This window comes from Lepisosteus platostomus, chromosome 11, assembly GCF_059453375.1.
Source record: "Lepisosteus platostomus isolate fLepPlt1 chromosome 11, fLepPlt1.hap1, whole genome shotgun sequence".
Classification (NCBI taxonomy): Eukaryota; Metazoa; Chordata; class Actinopteri; order Semionotiformes; family Lepisosteidae; genus Lepisosteus; species Lepisosteus platostomus.
This window is the reverse complement of record NC_142621.1, coordinates 8,161,465-8,183,720: the sequence shown is the minus strand read 5'-3', so window position 1 is coordinate 8,183,720 and position 22,256 is coordinate 8,161,465. Positions and strand designations below refer to the sequence as shown.

At 37.5% G+C, this 22,256-nt stretch overlaps 2 protein-coding genes across 4 annotated transcripts in view; one reads left to right on the top strand and one right to left on the bottom strand.

The window, feature by feature from the left end:
• Positions 1–1,428: 1,428 nt before the first annotated feature.
• On the bottom strand, positions 1,429–10,030 carry rnf2 (ring finger protein 2). Of its 3 annotated transcripts, none has more exons than XM_088598236.1 (7): positions 8,855–10,030; positions 7,557–7,739; positions 7,129–7,289; positions 4,739–4,954; positions 4,101–4,373; positions 3,519–3,690; positions 1,429–2,829 (listed from the first exon to the last, which is right to left on the bottom strand). In XM_088598236.1, the coding sequence occupies exons 2-7, from the start codon at positions 7,641–7,643 to the stop codon at positions 2,728–2,730; spliced, it is 1,011 nt and encodes a 336-aa protein (XP_088454362.1). In that variant the 5' UTR covers positions 7,644–7,739; positions 8,855–10,030; the 3' UTR covers positions 1,429–2,727. The 3 variants fall into 3 exon arrangements, with proteins under 3 accessions (XP_088454362.1, XP_088454361.1, XP_088454360.1); XM_088598235.1 differs by having other exon boundaries at positions 7,557–7,705; XM_088598234.1 differs by having other exon boundaries at positions 7,557–7,653.
• A 161-nt stretch (positions 10,031–10,191) lies between these two features.
• The window catches only part of niban1a (niban apoptosis regulator 1a), a 34,170-nt gene continuing 22,105 nt past the window's right edge, over positions 10,192–22,256 (top strand). Inside the window, exon 1 of the mRNA XM_088598229.1 lies at positions 10,192–10,385. Within this exon, the coding sequence (XP_088454355.1) occupies positions 10,331–10,385 (55 nt within the window). The 5' untranslated portion in view covers positions 10,192–10,330. The remainder of the gene's footprint in view (positions 10,386–22,256) is intronic.

The following is a 22,256-nucleotide window of genomic DNA, read 5'->3' as shown; positions in this document are numbered from 1 at the left end:
GCATTCTAGTCTTCTCCACAAGCACCCTGGCTGGACTGATGAATGAAACTACAACACAGTGGCACTTGAATCTTATTTGGCATACAAATCTGAGAATGCATATTATGCATGTTCCAAGTATTAATTCTAAACCTTCCACTGGACTGATTTACACTTTAAACTAGTCCACATTGTATTCTTATACAGTTATTGCCAGTTGACATGATGCTGTAATTGGTAGTTCTCTCAGCTGGCTTATTCATTTGAGCATTAAAAGGGAGGTGCCTTCTACCTTCTCAGCATTTTTCTCCTTAAGATTTTACAATCTTCAGCAAAGAAATAAGGCCATTTCAAAGCATTCAGTTATAGTCTCCAGCTTTAATGGTCTACATACCATGAGTTGGAGACAGACAAACTTTTTTTTTTAAAAGGGGGACTGCAGTCCCAATTTCTCAGACCAGTTATTACACCTTGGTAACAAAATATAAAAATTTAGAATTAAGCACAAAATCATGAACTTTGTGAAAGTATCGCAAGTTGCCATGTTTTTGCAACTCCCTGATCTCGCCCCTGGTGAGAGTTTCCACAAATCGTGGTGGAAATTTAGTCTATTTTTTTTTAAATATAAATTGGAGGTTTTAAAAGTTACTGTGTACATTTTACAACATATAAAAACAGCGTTGCAGTTTCCCTTAAAGAGAATGTAAAGGCTGTGCTTGTGATCCCATACTCCAGTGCAAAGGCCACTGAACTAAATTCCTCCATCTGTTCACAATTTGCTCAGCAGTACCGAGATAAAGATTTTCAGGGAAGACAGACAAGGAAGTAGCAATAAACAAACTGGAGAAAATCATTGCCATTCAGTAAAACTACTCTGATTGAATGTGGGGAACTCAGTCACCACAGATTAAACAACCTATGCATTATTGAATCTAAATGCAATAAAATGGGACCCCTGCCATTTTTTTTTACAAACAGGACAACAAACTAAGGTCCTGACTACTTCATTATTGAAAATCCCACAAAACTTCTCAAAATATGCCCTGGTAAAATTCTATTTCAGTCTTATACAATCTGGCCCACCTGAAGTTTACCCTTATTTCATGAAAGTAATTTAGCACATTTTCTCTGCTGTATAGTGGGGCTCTAGCACATCACTGGGTGCTGCACTACAGTGTAGGATATAGGTCCTCCCCAGTGTGTTAAATGCTTTAGGAGCCTTTGGGATGAGAAGAGCTATATAAATTCAAGGAGTTATAACTAGTACCCTTGTAACTAAGGTCTGGAAACATTTTTGAATGGGTTTTGAAAAACCCTTAAAGACATGATTTGGTTCACATTCAAAGCAAAGAAGAGATGTACAACAGTTGCAAAAATACAGTTACAGGTCACCACTACAATCCCACTGGCAAGCTCCTGTAAAGAAGACCACATAAGGAAAGCAGAGAATTCATTCATACAGTATATATATATCTTTTTTTAATTTTTTCAAACAGATAATGCAGTTCAACCTTTTCAAACAACATCAAATTTAAAACCTGGTAACTATGTTTCATGTAAAAGATGCCTTCAACCCCCCCCAAAATAATAACATGCTTCAAAGATATTCAGGTCTTCAGTAGGCTTTTACTTTGCACTCTTAAGATTTTCAGAGGGATGATCTTAAGGAAGCCGGTTTCATTCCCCTCCATTAAAGCTGAAACCAGGTTAAAAAAATTAATTTAGAAAAAGAACAACCATCTCTAAATTTGTTTTGTTTAAGGATCTCACATTTAATATCAGCAATATTGCTTTGTCTTCTGAACTCGGGCATTTTGACAAACTATACTTAATTTTCTTTGACATTTGTAAATACTGCAGCTGGGGAGCAGGTCAGTTTCTGGGAGGAGGTTAACAACAATTTAACCACAAGCCCTTAAAAATCCAAGTGAAGGGCAGTCTGGCAAACCTTTGAGTACTGGCAACTCAAGAAAAGCACACAGGTGAAAAAAGGTTTCTAAGGACTGTCCGATCCGTAAGAAAGTAAAACATTGTACCCCCGCGTGTTTTTATTAACAATGCGTATTGATCCTTTATGTTTTCCATTTTATTAATAAGCCCTTCATACTTATCTGTAATGTTAACATGAAAGGCCTCTTTACAAATTACTGTTTAGAAATTAATACATGCATGTAAGCATATTTTCAGTTATAAACGACACTTAATATTATCTGCAAATTCTCTACAAACTGATTATTTTGTTGGTGTGCACTCACATTGGGTAACAGTTTGTACTCACTTGTGGAGCTCTATTACTATTAATGTGGAAGTGCATTTAAAACTAAAGAACCCTTTACGCAAAGGGTTGTGGGATTACTGAACTAGCAAACCAGCCATGTTGTTGAAGCCAATGCCCTGGCTTATTTCAAGAAATGGCTTGACAACATTCTTGGATCAATTTGCTACTACTAAATGGGAAAGAGAAGCCACATACCCTCCTTTGTGACCTGTTTGTAACCATTTTCAAGTTCTAAAGGAGACTTTTTCCTTCTTTCATACAGAAAAGAGTGTATGGTTTAAACAGAAAAATATTTATGGGGATTACAAATTACTCATTAGCACCCCCCCCTCCCTACATCTATAAAAAAAGACCGTAAAAAACAAAAAAGCAGCAAAAAAGTGATTCAGAAACATCTGCTTCTGAAACTAGTTAATCCAATAGAGAAATGACAGAGTAAGAAGATTCAGTCCGTTGCACAAGTCCCTCGTTTATTTGTGCTCCTTGGTAGGTGCAAAGTAGAGCTCCATTGGTTTGTTAACCTTCCAGTATTTCTCACTCACCAGCTCTAAGGAGAAGGACCCATTCAGAACCTGGTAAGGAGCCAAGAAAGACACTGTAAACCTTTCAGAATAAATTCAAACTCAGCTGGAGATTCTCCAAGCAAATGTTTATCCCTCCATCCCTACATGCTTACTATATCACATCTACTTGTCCCTCACTTAGTAACGCTCAATGTAGAACAGCTTTCTATTATAAACTGTGCCAACTAGCTGTCCCTCCCAAAAACGTAGTATACTGACCCTGCAGTGAAATCTAGCACATTGTTCCATAAACTGCACAGATGCAGCAAAATACTCACAACCCCAAAATGCAGCACACATTTCAGAATTCCAAATGGGTAGCAATTAAAAGCCTAGAATACTTTTAAGGTGGAAATATTTTCCCAGATTGCATCACAAGAGAAAAGTGTCCCCCTGTCTCAGCAACACGCTGAAGGAAATGACTGTGCCAAGAAATGAACAGCTTTTGTATGCAATATTCTGTGTATATTTGTAGTCCTCATTCCCATACCCTTCCTGTCACATGACTTTTCCATGCTCATTACATTTTAGATGGCTTTGCTGTTCATTCTAAAGATAAGTTCCAAAAGAACACCTTTGGGAGTAAATGCGCAATAAGAAAAATGTTAAAATAGTTTTAAAATCAGTCCATGCTCATGGAATAGACAAAGTTGTCATCTTGAAAAATGCAGATTTCTGTCCCACTAGGTTGTACATACTGTGAATTGGCTGTTGGCCGTGGGGATGTAGATGGTATACTGCTTCTCACTGGCAGCTTCCACATTGATGGGATTGGCATCGCCATTCTTCCGAAGTTCTTCTAGGGCTAATCTTACAGCCAGGTATTTAGAAAGGTGGTCAACTGTGGCATTTCCTGAAGTCTTAATGTACCTAGGCACAAATCCAATACAGCCAAGTTACACACACAGATAGAGAGACAAATTATTTCTCCATCAAGATAAGAGTGCACAAGACATAGACAAAGAAACATGCGATGGATCCATTTGTTATCAGCACAGCTTAAAAAGAGATCCCAGACACTAATAAGCCTTAAATAAGAGCTATCACTATAAAAAGCAAGCATTGAAATATAATTCTTATGCTCCTCTTTAATCTCTTTTATAATTAATAGGAAATTATCCATCCCCAACTAAAAACATATTTAATTGAAAAGATTCTCTTCAGTGATAGTCAGGGTTTTGTTTTTCCATTTGCTACACTCTCTATTCATTTGTTGTCAGCTCCCAGCAAGCCCCAGTTAAAGAAGTCCCACAAAATACAGGCTGACAGAGGAAACCCACCTTGTCTGTGCAGCATCGTCTTTCTCCATCAACATGGGGTGAGGCCGAAACACCAGTTCAATCTCGCTGGCCCCATCCAGGGCCATGTCCCCTGCCCCGTTCTCGTTGGCGTTGTCCATGTCGAGGCCAGAGTCGTCAGACGTCTTGGTGCGTTTGATGCTGGGCCCTGCCTCTTGGTTACTGTGCACAGAGGCATTGCTGCAATGGGAGCTGTCGCCATTGTCCTCTGCACCGCTGCCATTCTCAATCTGGTGCTTCTTCCCCCTTTGAAGCCTACAGGAGAGGGATGTGAAGGTTATTGTCCCTTAACACCTATCACTGTTAACTTAAACTTTAATAGGGTGAACCTCAATGAGACCTTAATACATACAACTGTACAGCAGCCACTACATCTAAGACATCTGGTAAGAGAATCGCACTGCAGTGTTACAGTTTATCCATTCCGAATTCTATCTAAGATTGTATGCTCTGCAAAGTGCAAAATACTATAGCTTTGACCTATTTGTTACCAATCATTTAAATCTCACATGTCCCAGAATCTGCAAATGCTAGCGTCAAACAGATCATTTTACTTCTGCACTCCAGACAGTGGGGGAAGAGATTTATGAAGAACATGCAGAGCGAACAGCAGATCTCACCGGTTAAGGGCCTGGATCTTCAAGCCCTCCTCAATGCTGTGGCTCAGAGCCTGCTGGTTGTTGTGTTTGCTGATGCGGGCCAGAACTCGCTCCTGGTGGGCCTCATATTCATCCCTGCTGGGGTAGATCTTGCTGATCAAGGCGTCAAAGTTCGGGTCTGGCCGAAGCGATCGCTTGGACACCAGTTTCTTACGGCAAGTTGGACATTCTTTGTTCCTAAGAGACACAAGTGACACATTAGTAAACAGTCTAGATAAAATGTCTCACATGCAATTTGTACAGTTGCACATGTACCATGAAAATCATCTCATTTATAAAAATATCTAGGAAAACCACACACTATCTTCACTTTGAAAACAGTCAACGCATCTTTCATACTGCCACCCATTTAGAAACTATGAACATGAATCAAGCTCCATAAATAGGTAATGAGTCAGCCCAGGATGATTCAATATAACAGGTCATTTTTAGGGGAAAATGCCTGGTCCAGAAATTAAGGCATAAAAGCTAGGTAGACACATACATATTACAATACTATGCTCTGTTTAAGAAGAAAAAAAAATCTATTAGGTTGAAATATCCAGGGGGAAAACGGCATTATGGTTCTAATTCTTTTCATTAAGCACTCATTAAGCTAATGAGGGTGAGTAGCAGGCATATAGAGTTGTCAGCTATTTTTTTCTCCGACACTTTGTTTTCACATTATTTCCACTTTTTGTAGTACTTTCAACCCATTATGTTTGGATCAAGATCTGCAATTAAAAGCAGAAAAAATGTGAGGGCAGAGAATCAGTGTGTATGTTAAAATAAGGTGTGAAGGTTAGAGATTGTCTTGTTGATATAGGTTACAGGTCTTCTTGTTCTTTATCAGACGATTTTTTTAACAGTTATGTGTAAAGGATCAGTAGCATCAGTTATTACTAATAACCCAATCACACCTTTCAATATCTATCGCAGGTTAACAATGATGCTGCCAGAAACACAATGAATGAGCCATGTTTTAGAGTAGTTCACAACCCTGGATCGCAATGAGATTTAAAGATGACGCATTTTATCTCTTGTTGCATGGGAGCTAATCTTAATGGTTTCAATACTGGAGAGCGTATACCTAGCTACACAACAGACAGAATGAAGATAGACTTCAATTCTGGAAAACTGCTCTGTTGTTTTGAAATACCTGTATCTCAAGACAAGCCACAAAACTGTTTATGTGCTTTTAAGGTTACAAGCAGGGTCCACTCTTGCTTCAGACGCCCCATACAAATAAAGACCTTAACCAATATTAACACCACTAGCCACTTCTGACCAGGATTCCCCAAGCAGAGGTGAATTATAGGAAGAGTGCCACATGGGAGAATGTGAACATAAGTCAGCAAGGGAACAGTTTGTTGAAATTTCAGGTGCCTGCAGGAATGTAGAGACATCAGCCTGTGATGTGCCTTGCTTTATGCTCACTCTCCAGTAAGGTACCATGGAAACTGATGCATGACAAAGGATGAATAGCTCCGACAGGTGGGTGTGAAGAAGAATGCTTAGAGGTCCTACTACTCCCAACAGAGGCTGGTGCTGGAAAGCCAAGTCACACATAACTGGTGACTGAAAACTGGGTGTATATACACACACATACACAGTTCCACACTTGAATAAATACAACCCAGAAGACAGTTGGTTGCAGATATTTATTTACCCTACCCATAACGGATGACTGTTTGTCAGCGTAGTTATCTCAAAATAAACCATCTACTCAGAAGAACATAGGTAAGGATACATGCAAGAGGTCATTCGATCTATCTGATAGTACTGTAGCTTACTGATCCGACAAACTGAACAAATCCAGCTGTTTCTTGAAAGAAGGACAAGTATTGGCTACAACCCTATGGCCAGCTAGCTTGTTCTATATGCTCTCAACCCTCTGGATAAAGACGAGCCTCCTATTCTCAATTTTAAAAGCACTTCCACGTACTTTCCAGTAGTGTCTTCTAGTTCAGTTTCCCCGTTCATTCCAAAGAAGTACACTGCGCCAACTCTGTCAATGCTTTTGAGGATTCTGAACACCTACTGTACGTCAAGTCCCCTCGGTCTTTTTCCTGTTCAGCTCATTTTGTAACGCACCGATTCAAACATTCAGCTGGACGTTTGAGCTCAGTGGTGCTAGAAACTTAGTGGTGGTTTCCACAGTTACAGCAACTGAACAGACTGGATATAACCCACAGTATTCTGAAAGTGAGACGAGAATGCTTTCTCCCTTACACTTACAGAGGGAAAGTGTAATCTGCCTGGCAAGTAGTCACAGACGATTTAACAAGCATGGTGGTAAGCATCAGAAAAGGTGTTTTTTTATTTTTATTTCAGAATCTACTTCCATTCCACTTTTACTTCGAGGCACATACCCACTGCGGAGTGCTGTGATGATGCAGTCGGCACAGAAGCGATGTAGGCACTCCTTTGTCGTCATGGTGTTCTTCAGCATGTCCAAGCAGATGGGGCACATCAGCTCACTGTGCAGACTCCTTGGAGAGACCGCAATCTCAAGCCCGTCTGTGATCGCTTCCTGCGGGCAAAACCATACCACGCAGGTAGGTTTATAATAAGAAGGTAAGTTGCCACATTAAAAGCATGACTTCAGAAACAGCAAGTGCTTTTTAATCTAACAAGAAAGATAAACTCTTAGCTACTGTAATTCCTTTGCTAACTGAATGCAAATATGTACAAACTTACATTCTTAATTTATAAGGTCAACTTTTTATAATGAAACTATATTTCATTAATCTGAAGACAAAAATTCCTGTTTCAAAAAAGCCAGCGCTGGCCGTCTTACCTGCGGAGTCCTCTGCAGTTCGTACAGGCTGAGTTCCCAGGTCTTACTGAGAGGCTGAACACCATTGGTCTGCACTGTCTGAGTCATTCTTTCAAAACTGGAGACAAGGACAACAGTGTTTCTTGGCAAAACTGGAGGATGGCCTGCTTCTGTTTTGACATGAGAGCTCACCTTCAGAGAAGCCTTAAAAGCATGATGAACTGTTATATGCTAAACTCGTTTCAAGTGTGATTTTTCAAACAGTGAAGTGCCTTATGGTGAAACGAATACCTCAATATATGTACAAATGACCATAGGAAAAGAACTTGCTTTGTCATTTTGTTATACATTTAGAGCATCTGCAGATAATATAGCTTGTCATTTTACCTGTTTGCCTTACATTAGTTTATGTTAAAATCAAATGTGCAGATTCCACTGCGTACTAATCGTATTCGATTTTACAAGCTTTTCTACCGACTGGTAGCGTGCTTACCATTCTAAATTTGGTCAGCTCACGTTTAACAAGACATTTAATAATTTTCTATCTGCAGTAACAGACACGTGTAGCACCTAAGCTACAGTATAACCTTAATCCTCCGTTTCACACCTAGCAAAAATTACTGAGATAAAATAATAACAGGAAACCAATGGGTGTTAATGAGTACCCCCACCTTAAAAATGAATACAGAGAATATTTTAGAGCCTAATTCAAGAATAAAGAGGAGGATGTGTGTACTGTTAGGTAGGTTAGCAGTTCACAATCAGCAAAGCATCCTTGTGAATTCGCCGTTTTGAATAGGAAGACAACTGAAACATCAAAGTGGCTGCACAACTAAAGGTTGTTCAGTGAGAAAAGGGTGCTTTAAACATCAGTAGAAGCTAGAATTACTCATTTCTACACCTGCCATGATTTCAGACAACGCTCAATTACAGTTCTTAATATCCTTTGTTTGTGGCTGACAATTTACTACTAGCAACATCGCGTAAACGCAACAATGCGCTGGTCTGCAAATGGCAGTTTCGCTTTAACAAGCATCGCCGATGTTGCATATACACGTAAACATCAACGATAAAAAAATAATTTCAACCTCTTTTATTGTATTTCAAAATGCGTTATACGACGACATAGCTCTCTAAAACCTGTAGTAACGTTGAAACGGCTAAGCCAGTATCTACATAGGTAGGCAAAATCAAACCGAAGAGCATGTTATGATTGTGCATTTATCGTTTTCTTCGTATGTTATAACATTAATCCAACCCTCTGCAAATGCAAAACCGAATACACCACATTACTGCTTCGTACTCGTCTGTGTACTTACATTTCAGTGTTTTGAATACACGGCACTTCCAAACGCTCTCTTCTTAAATCTCAATATGGCGAGCTACGACTCCGCAATGGAGTTTGGGAAACGTAGGGAAATAAATATTCATTACCACACAACACCACACGAGAAAAAAAAATAGAAATATCTATAAATGCAAACCCCTATTACTGAAGGCTTATTGTTCACCCATCCTTTACGAAATTGGAAAATTACCATATTCTGTACTACAGACTACAGACGTCAATTTAGCAATTAAACAAACATACAGGTAAACTGAAATCATGTTGCAGTAGGGCAAGACTGTGGGTGGTACCTTTTATCGCCAGTTTGCCTCTGATATTCGGATACTAGTACTGTAGTGCAGTTTATACATTTCTGTGCTATCTATTGCTGGCCCACGAAAATGTGATTTTCGTGAAAAAGATTTTCGTGAAACGTCATCTTCACTTAGAAACCATAATGAGAAACAGCGCGGGAGTTTTGAAATGTGCCCTTTGGATTTCACAAAATACTGTATATAAGAAAGAGAACATAAAAAAAATTGAAGACACATACAGATTACTGTGCATATATAGTCATTAGCTGAAGAACACAGTGTGTCCGAATTGAATTCATATTAACTGCAACCTCAAATATTCAAAACAATGAGATGGTAAGTTATAAAATAGTGCTATGCAAGACAGTCCCGTTATATTTATACCTCCTTTGTACATTAGAGCAGAAATAGTATGCAAGATTATTTATTTTAATAAAAGCCCAAACGCTTATTAAACGCGATTTAAATACAGGCAACCACGACTCCTTCCTTCGTATTAATCATAACGGGAAGAATGAGTTTTATTTTTTGACGTACTATTTTATGTCTTCTGGTAATAACCCTACATTGACATCAAGCGGACATTATTATACAACGATTCATGAAAATGAATACAATTACACAAATACAAATTAATTAATGTCGAGCATTTTATTAATTTTTGGTTAATAAATCATTCTTCTTGTACCGATGGAAGAGAAATTAAAAAAAATATTAGTAGGAGATTCAGTCAAATCAAGAGTCTTTAAAGTTTTCTAAAAATCAAGAACTCCGAACACTGCCGAACTCTACACTACTTTAAAAAGTTTCACTCTGAGTTCACATAAAATAGGCTCAAACAAAAAATAGCAGCTATTTTGAAAGGCGTGAACTGAAGCAGGATCACACGAAATGAAGAAAAAAAAACGAAACCGACACGAAAGGCACGAATCTTAGCAGGAGGCGCTGCAGTGTTTAAGGAAGTTTGTGATAGATTTTGAGGACAGGGAGCTCACAATAAACGCCAGCGATCTTCTCCACGCCCGTCAGATCGCGACAGCCACGCAGCAGCAAGGAAGGGGCTGTTTGTGCTGCTCTGCAAGGCTCGACAGCTAGAGCACCTGAACCGCACACATTACCGAGGCAGAAGCTTGTGTGAACAGCAGCGTTCCAGCATGGGAGGGTCTTCTTCCAGTCTTCTGGATGAAAGCAAATGCAACTACATCCGAGGTAAATACAGATGAAATTCTTTTATTTCCCTGACAGCAACTTTGTAATGGTCCGGGTCTACTTTTGATACGCTGAAGCTACGCTGTACACCCTACTGGCACTGTGTGTTGAGCGCCTTTACCTTGAGCATGCCTTTATTATTGGTGCCTTTTGGAGTCGATGCATTCATTGAATAGGAAGTATTTTACGAGCTACACGCAGTGAAACAGCTTTTGAAAATAAATTTGTTTCCCTCTCAAACCATTAATGTAACGCTTATTTCCCGTATTTTAACAAAGGAGTCTATGTTGCCTGTAAGGGCAAGACAGCCAATGCAAATAACACCATAGTACTTGCTATGGTACAACAATAGTACAGTATGAGGTACCCATGAGTATTGTCAACTACAATTTCATCTGAATACATTTTTCCGTTTTGCCAGACGTATTTTTCGGTGATTCCTGTTCTTCTTCATATTTAGTTTCTAGTTTTGGAGTTCGAGAGGCATCTTTTCGTTTAAAATGTTATATAATAATTAGCCTACAGTATATGCTTATTAAACACACATATTTAAAACATATTTTTGCATCCATAAAACATTCAATTGGTAAGGTTTACTTCTGCCCAGATCTAAACATTCCTAGCATTTTTTCCTAAATTGTACTTGCAGTACTTTTACAAAATGATAACATTTTTTTTATCCAATTTTATTTTCTGTACCCAGAGAAACTGACTTCCAAAAATGAATGTTAAAGTTAACTAGGGTGTGCAATCGCATTTATACATTATAATTCATAGCCTAGGTTTATATTTGGGTACACCTGATAATCTAATAGCAAAGCATTTTAAAAAGACATAGCATTACAAACATGTATGAGCAGACAACATCTGATTTGCTTCTCACTCGACTAAAGCACAGTCCTATTTACTGTCAAAAACCATTTTCACTCCAGGCTTCTCAGGATGTATTTTAGTCAGTCTTTATTTTCTAAGCAGAACTTAAACTTTCAAGTCAGAAAAACAGAGGGGACAGAGACTCTTACGATTAATGAGTTTAATGACAAACTCTGAATGCAAGTGGCTGGCATTGACTGATATAAAAACAAATCAGAATGCCTAAAAAAGAACTTTCCAAAAATACATTTAATTACTCAGCTAAGTCTTAAAACATCAAACCATTACCATTGTAGGGTTGTAAGAAAGCCCCTTCATTCCTGATCCTTTGTGTAATGTTGGATATTTAATTTTTGGAATTTGGAGAGACAGGCAGTACGAGATACGATGTACAGAAGCAAATTAATCCATTATATTTTGTAGGATGAGACCCAATTCAAATGGCTTCAAACTGAGCAATGATAATTTTAGTATACTGCAGAAGATACAGAGTTCTGTTACTTTATATTGATGTCTCCACAGACCACATTTCAGTCCAGAAAGTAAGACATTTGGCCAATTGAAGTATATCAATAAGACCTTAGCAGTCCGATCCAAAAGCACACCCATATGAATCATCGAGGCATCTGTCTGCTATTTGTACTGAATTTTTCTGTGTGCCAAACACCATAACCTCATTTCAGTTCACATTAGTGAAGCTGGAGAGACATTTTGTGCATGCACAGTTTTACATTTTGGGAGCCGTGCTGATCAAGTCAGTTTTAAAGAGTAAACGTCATATTTAAGATTTGAGTTTGGTTATGAGTGGCAATGTATGAAGAATAGAAGCAGCTAATTTTAGAAGACGTTTCCACTGTCATAATCAGATTAATTAATCTGTTTTACAGGACACCAGTTATCAAGAAAAAAAACTACCGATTCCCATGTCTTTTGCTTGAAGCAGTGATTAATTCTTTACATTTTAGTTCTCAGCATTGATTGGTTGTTTTGGATTACTGTTTTGAAGTATGTTGGCATCCTTAAATGTGATTAATTTGTATAAGACTATTAATTCCCTGAGGGTTGATGTTTGTCTGATACATGTTTTTCTGTCTCTCTCATGATTGGTGAAAGCTGGAGAGCTTCATCCCTAATCCACAAAGAAGGAGGAAGCAGTTGGAAAACTAAAGGCATTTAAGTGTTTCAAAACTGTAATCTTCATTTTTCTTTAATCTCTGCAAAACTGTGGAGTTTGCTTTGAAATCTCAAATGCCCAGTGCCGGTACCGTTGTTATTAAAACATCCCCAAAACCACTTAAAAAGGCCTTTGCTCATCGTGGCGCCATGATTCTTTTATTTTTAACAATTAAAAAGCACATAATTACATTTTGACAAATGAAATCTACGTCACAAAGCATTCCATCCTTGTTTTATACGACCACATTCACATTTCCTTCCTAATTATGCATAGCACGATTTGTATTCCATCCCGACTCAAAATTAAGGGGAAATTAATCAAAACAACTCTCTAAAGAAGAAAATGAATGAAGAATAAAGAAGATAAAGAACGAAAATGCATGGAGATACTGGAGTTTGAGATTGTTTTAGATTCAGCGTTCCCACTAAAAGGTCTAGTGCATAACTACTGTACATTTTCTAAACCTGCAGTGTTTTAGGGTTTTTCAGCTCTGTGTATTTTGGTGCAGTGTTGCTGGGCAACATCACAAATTGGTAAGAGTGCAGAGAACAGAAGCTTCTAACCTAGATTCACTGTCCCATGATGCTTCAGCATCACAGTATGCAACACATTTAGCATTACAGCACTTCAAAAGTGAAACATCTTAACTTCTATTTAAGTCAGACTTAAAGCATCCTGTATCTATTATGAGATCTGACAGCCGTTGTTTTTCATGTTGTGCTAACTTTAGCCCACTTGAAGTCAAGTCGCGTTTAAGCTTATACTCTTTGAACGTAAGATAATGAAAAAATAGTTTGTAAATTAATACACGCCCATAGGAGGGCAGTGGATGGAGATGCCAGACGGAACAATATGTGAGTTCACCTGCTGTTGGTTATCGACTCATGTTTTGTTATTAGTGTTTCTGTTTCTCTTGCCTAGTTTTTATCCTGTCTGAAAATAGGAATTTATAGAAAACAGCTGTTGTGACCAGGGGATTTCGAATCAACCTTATATTTCCCAGCTCTGTAGCAGAAGTTGGTTATATTTTAAAGGAAACCTTAAAAAGGTGATAAAACAGTGAGTTATTTCACATTGACAAAGAAACACTGAGGATGATAGAATAAAACCTAGTCTGGAATCTATACCTTTGTCGGATTCCATTAAATTAGATACCTCTGTTTACCACACAGAGAAAAGGATTGAAGGATTTTCTCTTCACGTACGGTAGCATACTAGTGTCTGACTCTCTTGGTCCCCTGCAAGAAAGCTTAATGCAGTATGATAACTCCTACCCACCTCATAAGCATTTTTATTTCAGCGCTCAGTAACAAAAAGCACTGCTTCCCAGTTTCACATTTCTTTGTTCAAACACTCAAACGGCCCAACCCACAAAACTGTGTATCAGGAGTTTGGATCAGGACACTCAAGTCGTTATCTAGCTGACCGACCTGCGCTGGGTAATCCTCTTAAGGGAAAACTCAAAAATGTGTCATGCCACTGATTTCTTGCTCTGTAGCTTTCTGGAGTATAGAAGGCCTGGGCTTTGTGGCAAGATGGGTTTCTTTCTTTTGCTGTGTCAAATTTAATTGTGTGCACTCTGTCGCAAGACAGTTCTGATGCAAGTTCAAAGGCATCTCTTAATATAGCGTGGACAATATCTCATTATTCTATTGCAGAACCACTGAGCCCCTGTGAATAGAGCAGGTTGTGAATATGTGTCCATTTTTCTTTGTTTGTCTCAAGAAATCCCTGTTTATCCACGTGTGACACGGAGTTGTTTCAGTTTTGTCCGCCATTTCATCTTTGAATCAAAACTCCATACGTCTACATATGGTGTATCACAAAGTGTTAGATTATAATACAGGTCATAAGCTGCAGGTGATTTCTTTATTGTGAGATATAATGAAGGAAATCACCGTTGTTCACAGCCATGTCTCCAAGAGCTCAAGTTAAAGTAGTGATGACTCTAGCTTGGCTGAGGGAGAGAATATTTTAATTAGGTGTTTGTTCACCACAGTAGAAATCTTAATAAGACATGTATCAGGCATTTGCTAGCAGCCAGCAAGCGTTTCAGTAGTAAAGTACTAATACATGCTTTTAAGAAGTCATTTAAATTACAAATCAAAGAGGCCCTGCAGTGTATAGGTTTATTGTATCATTTGGTCATCTACTCTTTTCTAATTAGTTTTCAGGTATCTGTGTAGTTGTTGCTTAGTTGTGATTCCTTTGTTTCTGTTTTAATATCTCAGCATATATAAACTATTACAACGGCTAAAATGTCACTTAAAATACAATTTGCAATCCTCATATTTGTAACTGCTCTCCTGTTTTGGGAGGGATGATTTCAAACCCGTATGTATTTGTAGATTTAGTTTTAAGCTTTTACACTGTACAGTAGGTCCAAGTGCTAAATACAACTGAGACTGTGTTTTAGTGTCCAAAAGTATTTAAAGCTTTATTTTAAGGCAGCATACTGGTTAAATAATGTCATTTACTTTTTTTTTTGCAAATGTTGCCTATGCGCTATTCAGACAACGCCTAATACGTGTTATTAATCAGAATAACATACTGTACTAAAGATTTCCTACATTGCATGATGTAATGTGTATAAAATGCAAGTGAGTAGTTTCATAACACTGAGCACTCTATAGGGAATTCCTGCTTATTGCACTTACAGTATGTATATACAGTATATGTGCTTTGCTCAAATACATCTATCTCAGCATGTGGTTTCATTAGCCAGCATGTATTATGTAGGCATGGACAACAACAAGGCATTGATTAAACACCTACTGTACAGTATATATGACCTTGGATGCTTTCATTACCACAGAAAATTTGGGATTAAAACTACATTTATAGTAACAGGGTTTGACAGAGTATTCAGTTTTGTAAACTAGTCCAAAGACATTAGAAAAAATATTCTTAAAATATGAGACACTGGTGATCAACATTTTAGACAACAGTCATTTCCAATTTTTAATATTAGTCAACTCAGGAAATTACTGTCATGTACTGAAGAATAACCATGGCTCACAAATGTAGTAAGATCTAATTAATTTGAAATCCAATTAAAGTGATCTGCTTAATATCTTCATCTTGCTTAGGTTTTGTTAGGAAACAAAGTATAATATCGATGATGATATTTGAAATTCACACAACATTATTTTTTTTCCAATTTATATTATATATGCGCTATAAATAGCAGAAGCACAATACACTGGATATTGTTGAGCTCATACTTTTTAACTAAGGAAGTATAAACATCTGCAGGTAGCAGAAATTAAATGGTGTTTCCTTGCATGAAACGAGAAGCAGAATCGTACAGCTGCCCGATACTAATGTGCTTTTTAAATCTAGACTGCAGGAAATATGTGGTCTTTGCACAATCAAATTTTCCTGGCAATACATTTTTAAGTACAATAAGATCTATTAAAAGCTGAGATGCTGGCCTTATTCATATGGAAGCAGTTTTCTCTGCTGAAGAAGGCTTTGGAGCAGATTTACCTAATGTCTTTATTTAATACATCTTTTCTGTGTTGAATGTGACTGCATGAAATTATGTGACAAGCTGCAACAGTTTTTGATCTGGTAGTATCGCTTAAGGAAAGGCTTTCAGTGTTTTAAAGAAGACATATCAATCATTGCTAGTGCTCATTATGGAGTATTATAAAATAGGGCCACCCCAGATGTAATGTAAAATGTAAGGAGTGTTGTATGATCAGTACATTTTATAAAGAAATGATTGCCCATGCCTGATTTAGCGAATGCATATCAGAAGTTGGAAAATTGAACAGAAATTAAACTGTGTTGAAACCACTCGATGGCTCTGTCAAACCCTATGCCTCACAGGGAAAACAGGGCACGTAGTAACACTATATAGTACTAAACCTGCCTAGGAATCAAAACAAATACTTTCCTGCCCCCGTGATTGCGCTGTGTCTGCCACTGTTTTGAACTTGAGGATTTCAAGGTGACCAATATTTGAACCAGTTTGGAGAGAATTAAGAGCAATTAAGAGGCAAATGAGTTCCTACAATGAATAAAGGGATAAGTGCTATGAACATCTGTTGGAAAGATTTATCTGGTAGCTCCTCACAAAGTAGCTGTCATTGTGAAGGGAGATAAACAAAACAGCCCAGGATAGCTAGCACAGATAAACAAAGCAGCTTTCTGCTCCAGAGAGGAGGCTAAATGCTTTGAATACTCACTAGTCTGTAGAAATGCCCATGAAGCAGTAGCTCTGGAATATGAGGGAGCCATACATGGTCTGCCTTCATTTTAAACCTGTTCTATTTGTGTATCTATAATCACATTTGATTTTGTAAGGATGCAGGTGAAATATGACTTCATCTATAGTCCTGTGTCATTTGTCCTAAAAACTTTTTTCACTCCTTTCTAATTGGCTTGCAGCATTGCTCTGGAGAAGCCTTGGTATTAAATAACATAGTTCCAGGACCTGGAATGAATAAGCTTTTAACTGCAGAAAGGCACTGGATCTCATCTCTCTACACCTCTATAAGGATAGGTTAAGCAAGCTGGTTGGCTCCTGCCACTTTCACTTTGTATGATTTTAACTGGATCACTGGGCAGTGTTGTTTTTACCCCACCTCCTCATTTACAGAAAATAAAAATGAACTGCTTTGTAACAGTTCATTTTACAGCCCAAGGCTGGGCAAGACTCACAAAAGTCATTGTCAGCCATTATATAATACTTTCTTTTTTACACACAGACCAGCACAGCTAGCATTCTATCTTATCCATAATCTTTTGAAAAGGAGATAAAGAACTCCTTTCTCTTTTCCTTGTCGGTTTTTTTTCTACCCTTTCAGGCAAAAGTGCAAAGAAAGCACTAAAATATTAAAAAAGACACAGACCAAGAAAAGACCAAGTTGTCATTCTTGCTCATTGTTTTGTTGTACCTCATAATCCATGGAACACTCTTTGAAAGTATTCTGAGATGCTTTTTTTGACAGATGTGTGCAAGGGAATTCCTCCTGTTTTCAGTCTTGAGTTTATTTGCATCTCATAGCATAAATGAAGAGGCAGCAGGTCATTCCACACAAATTCTAGCCAGCATCATAGTGTGAATAGACTCACAGCTCACAGCAGGTCTTTGAAGTCTCAGCGCTGACATTTGGAGTTTCACAACTCTGTTCAACAGCGCTTCTCCCCATGAAATCACAAGGCTCCCTGATTCATTGTACTCTAGCTTTCCATCACTGCTAGGAGATCACTTAATAATGTTTAAAAATAATTTGATGAACAAGTTAGGCAAGATAGTTTTAAGTGCAGGAAACAGCAAAAGTACTATATTTATTACTGACTCAGCCCTGTTGATGTACAGAGAAATTAAGACATGCACTTGTGTCGTATTAGAAATCCCATGTTTGAAATGTGAAATGTATGTTGTTGGTTTTTCAACCTAAATAGATAAGAAATAATTGTATCCCTGATTTTATTTTTGATTTGTCTTTGTATAATATTATAAAATGACAAATACAGTTTTTGAGTTATGTTTAGTTTCTGCAAGACATATTTAGAAAGATGTAATAAACTGATAAGGGTGTTTCTCTGTGGTTTTTTACTTGTTTTCTATTTGTTTTTCACCTCTTGTTTTCTATTACTACAGGTAAACAAATGGTACCTTTCTTCTGCTACAATTTCATATATGTATTTACTCAGTCAAGCTACCTCAGAGTGTTCAAATAATACTTCTCATACAAATGGACAAATAAACAACATACTCTAGGTCAAACACTGGATGCTCTGGAGGTCAGAGATAAGACTCTCATGTTTAAACACTCATGGTTAATCATGGGAGTGACTTTTGTTTTTTGAAAGGAAGCACAAATTAAACTGCAATCATAGATTAAAAATTTCTGAAAATACCTCAGTGCTGAATGCTAAACCCTCTTAAAGGGTGTGTCACACAGTCAGGGAGTTAAGCCAGCACCACTAAGTCTTTTGAGACATGGGTGGAACATGGATGATATTCCAAGGAGATGTTATTGAGGGTTTACAATCCTGTGCTTTTGGGAGTGTTGATTATTTACTGCCTGAAGGAAGTTTGTCATGGCCAGGCTGCTGACCAGTGATGTCCATTTTTTTGTGTTGATCATAATAAAGTAATACCTAGAAAAGCAGCTCTTACCAAGTGTAGCTGTTTTAGTATGTAATGTCAGGTTCCTGTGTTTCAATAGATTAATATTCATTCTTATGAAAAACGATGAGATACGGTATGCAAAGTTTGTGGATTATCTTAGAAAGCACATCCTGCTAGCTCTTAAAGTAAAAAAAATGACAATGAATCAACACTACTGTGGCTACACAGAAGTAACTAATTGTATAATATCTCCCTTTTATTTAATCTTTTGTATATGTGACATTTCCCATTTGTGCCACTTGTGCTGAAAAGTTTTTAAAGGCTTCTTGTTAGAAAAAAGAGGTTTTCTAACCTCTTAAGACTAATATTAAAATTTAGTAGCAGAGCGACCCTCATCACTGCTCCCTGCTTCAACAATAATATAGCTGAGCACACTGTGTTAATTGTAAACAGTGGTCAGAACACTCATGCACATTTTGCAAAGGCAAAATCTGTTCCTTTTGCTCATTAATCTGCCTTTAGCTTTCTGTTTTCATATTCTGGCTCTCGTCTGTTTGGGTTGGATCATCCATATCCCTGGACCATATCCGACAATGATATCATACATGTGTTTATGACTGCTGTTGTCCCAAAAGAAAAATCTTTCAACTGAATTTCAAAATATCCTTGCTCTTGCATGAATAGCTAATGAGAGCCTAAATGCAATTCAGTCACGTACAGGAGAGTGGGATTTAGTACTCATGTATCATGGAAAGCTTACAGTGCAGTATATCATGTACTGTATCTAGCACAAATGCACATCTGTGACTTGGCAAGGACCCCATCCTGAATTCAGAAAAGGAATAATAATTGAAGTTTTCAAACAAAAGCATGACTTTTCAAGCATGATTTTCTCAGCTGTTTGAGGATGAAAGGAAAAGGACAACATTGCTGAGCAGCATTGCAACATACACATTTGACAGTTTAACGAAATGAAATAAATCCAGAGCTAAGCCTTTTTTCTAATTTTAATCGCACTGTGTGGTTAAATACCGTCGTTGGTAGCAGTGAAAAGAAAGACAGGGGTCTGAGATGGAATGCATTGTAAGCAGGAACCTGCTGGACTTCTGCATGTTTGCATTAGTGGCAACAGTAAATTACACATTGCCATTTCTAATCTTCATCTGCAGTGAAGGCATGCAGCTTTTTCCATGGGTCTGTTTTAATGAGTCTTAAACGACATCACTTACATGCTCTTGAATTTAGGTTTGCTTTTTTTCATTTTGGCAGATCAGAGATATGAAAAAACCCATGCGTTATTACGTGACAGGTGAGGCCTAGGTGTGTCAACTGTGATTGAGCTGGAAATCCTAAACGTATCTACAGGTAGTTGTTCTGCAGGGAAGCTTGTTTTATTCCCTGAAACACAATTAAAAACAGATTCTAAGAGTCAGGGTGCCAGGGCACTAAACCTTATTCAAACGTTAGAAGGCCTGCTCTGGTTGGGAAGTGTTGATGCACTTTCCAGGTTTCTACACAGATAGGAAAAACATATCCATTCCAGTAGGTCAGCCAAGCCTCTGGGTCCTAACCCTGTCTCAAGCTGTCTAATCATTTATCTCTTTGCAACCACTGCAAGATTTATTTTACCTCCCACAAACCTTCTAGAAAACTCTCTTTTTTAATTGGAAGAGGGGTTCTTGAAGCCATAAACAAAGTTTAAGACAGCAAAAGAAACAAAACAACAATAAAAAACTTTTATTTTATTTGAAGACTCAAGCACCACTTGGAATTGGATATAAGGCCATTTCTTTTAGTTTCTTTTTTTCCTCAGAGAGGTTGTAAAAACAAATCAGGGAGCTTTGATTAGTTTCAAATTTAATTAGCATCAGTTCTTTACTGTTAAGAGCCATTTTAAAAACCACAGTTAGTGCATCCAGCTATAGCTGGTTTCAAGAGAAACATTGCTAGGATTTTAAAAACAGAACTTGCTTCTGTCCTGTTCACCACAAGAACCTCAGCAGTTTTTAGACCCTGCTTTCTAGATTTTCACATGATAAATATTGTACATTCAGGACATTTTCTATGTTCAAAGGTTTTCGTTTCATGTGTCTCTTACAAATGCCAAATTTGCTATACAAATACTTCCCTTTAATTAAATTTTAATTTGGTTCTATTTATGTAGGCTATATCTCTTTGTAAAATCAATTGTTCATCTTTTCAGTGTGTGGCATTAAATCAAACTTCTGCTTGCTTGTGCTTGTATCGGCATTAGCAAACGCTAATCAAGAGCTTACAAAATATTTAGAGATTATTTTCAAAAAAGGCTAAAAAGAAAAGTGTATTATAACACCCCAGAGAGATGTATTTTATGTACATCAACTCCTTATTTTTGTCTTCTTCTGCCTGCCCTTTGAGTTTTTGCCATATTTGTGAATTTTTAAATACACAAGTTGGTTTTAGCATGGTAATTTTTTACAGTTTTTAGTACATTCTATGGAAGACAAAACATAAATAAAGCAAGCATGTTCTAAATAAATGCATATATTGACATACTGTATGTCTATTATCACTATATCCTGAAGAGCACTTTCTCTCCTACTGGAGTTGACAACAAATCCAACTTGGATTTATTACACTAGTGTAGGACTTTATGCCCTTTGTAGAGATTTATAACAGTGATAAAACCACTAGAGTACTGTCCGAATGCAATAAAATGTTTTATTATTACCTACATATTTGCACCTTTCAGTTACAATTTTGCTTATTTTGACACCCCTTGTGACATCTATCAGCATCATTTGAGCTGAAGTTCTGCCAGTTCCATTCCCATAGGAGAGAATGGAGGTCAGGACTGCTGCTTCTCTGTTGCAGGATCCTGGCCATAATTGCAATGTGCAGGACCTGTCTGTGTGGAGTCTATATGTTGTGGTCCTTGTTTTCATAGATTTTCACCTAGTACTCCAGTTTCCTCCCACCACCCAAAGACCCAGAGGTTTAATTTGACTTGATGATCTAAATGTAATGGTGTCTTTCGTGGGGAGTTAATAATTTTGGGGGAGCGTGTGTGTTCAGTTGATGCTCTGAGATCTGATCTTGAAAACTCATCAGATCTCATGCAAGGCTATACCTTGTCACTATTTCATGTAAGAATTTATCTCTGTTTAGCTGAAGCTACTTAAGACAGGTAAAACAGGTCCCACCAGTCCAGATTATCTTTTAATGAGACAGCAGCAGGATTCTAATCCAGTTTCTTAAGTAGTCCATCAAGAAAAAACACATTTGAATGGAATTTACAGTGAACAACTGTAAGAGGTCCTTTGAGGAAGAATTTGTCAAATTCCACCTTAAATTCTAGATAACTTGTTGAATACATGAATAGGCTTTCAGAATATAAATACAACTAATTTAAGCAAACTTCAATATATAAATAAAAGCATGACACTATTCTCAGTGCTCACAATGATCAGACAGTTTTCAATCTGTAGCTACGATCAGAAATTAAGAAACAGAGATTGAATTCTTGCCAAATTTCCCCTATTGTATGGCTAAGGATTCTGTTACTAATTGGTCTTGAAAGCAGATCACACACTTACTGATTCGTAATAATTTATTTAGCTCTGTCAGCACAGAAGTAGTAATGAGTATCTGTAGAGAGTGTGTCCTTCCTCAATTGCAATATCTCATATTTATCTGTGCATGTGTATCTGAATGTTATTACAAAATGGTAGTTAGAATTAGCCCATATAATGAA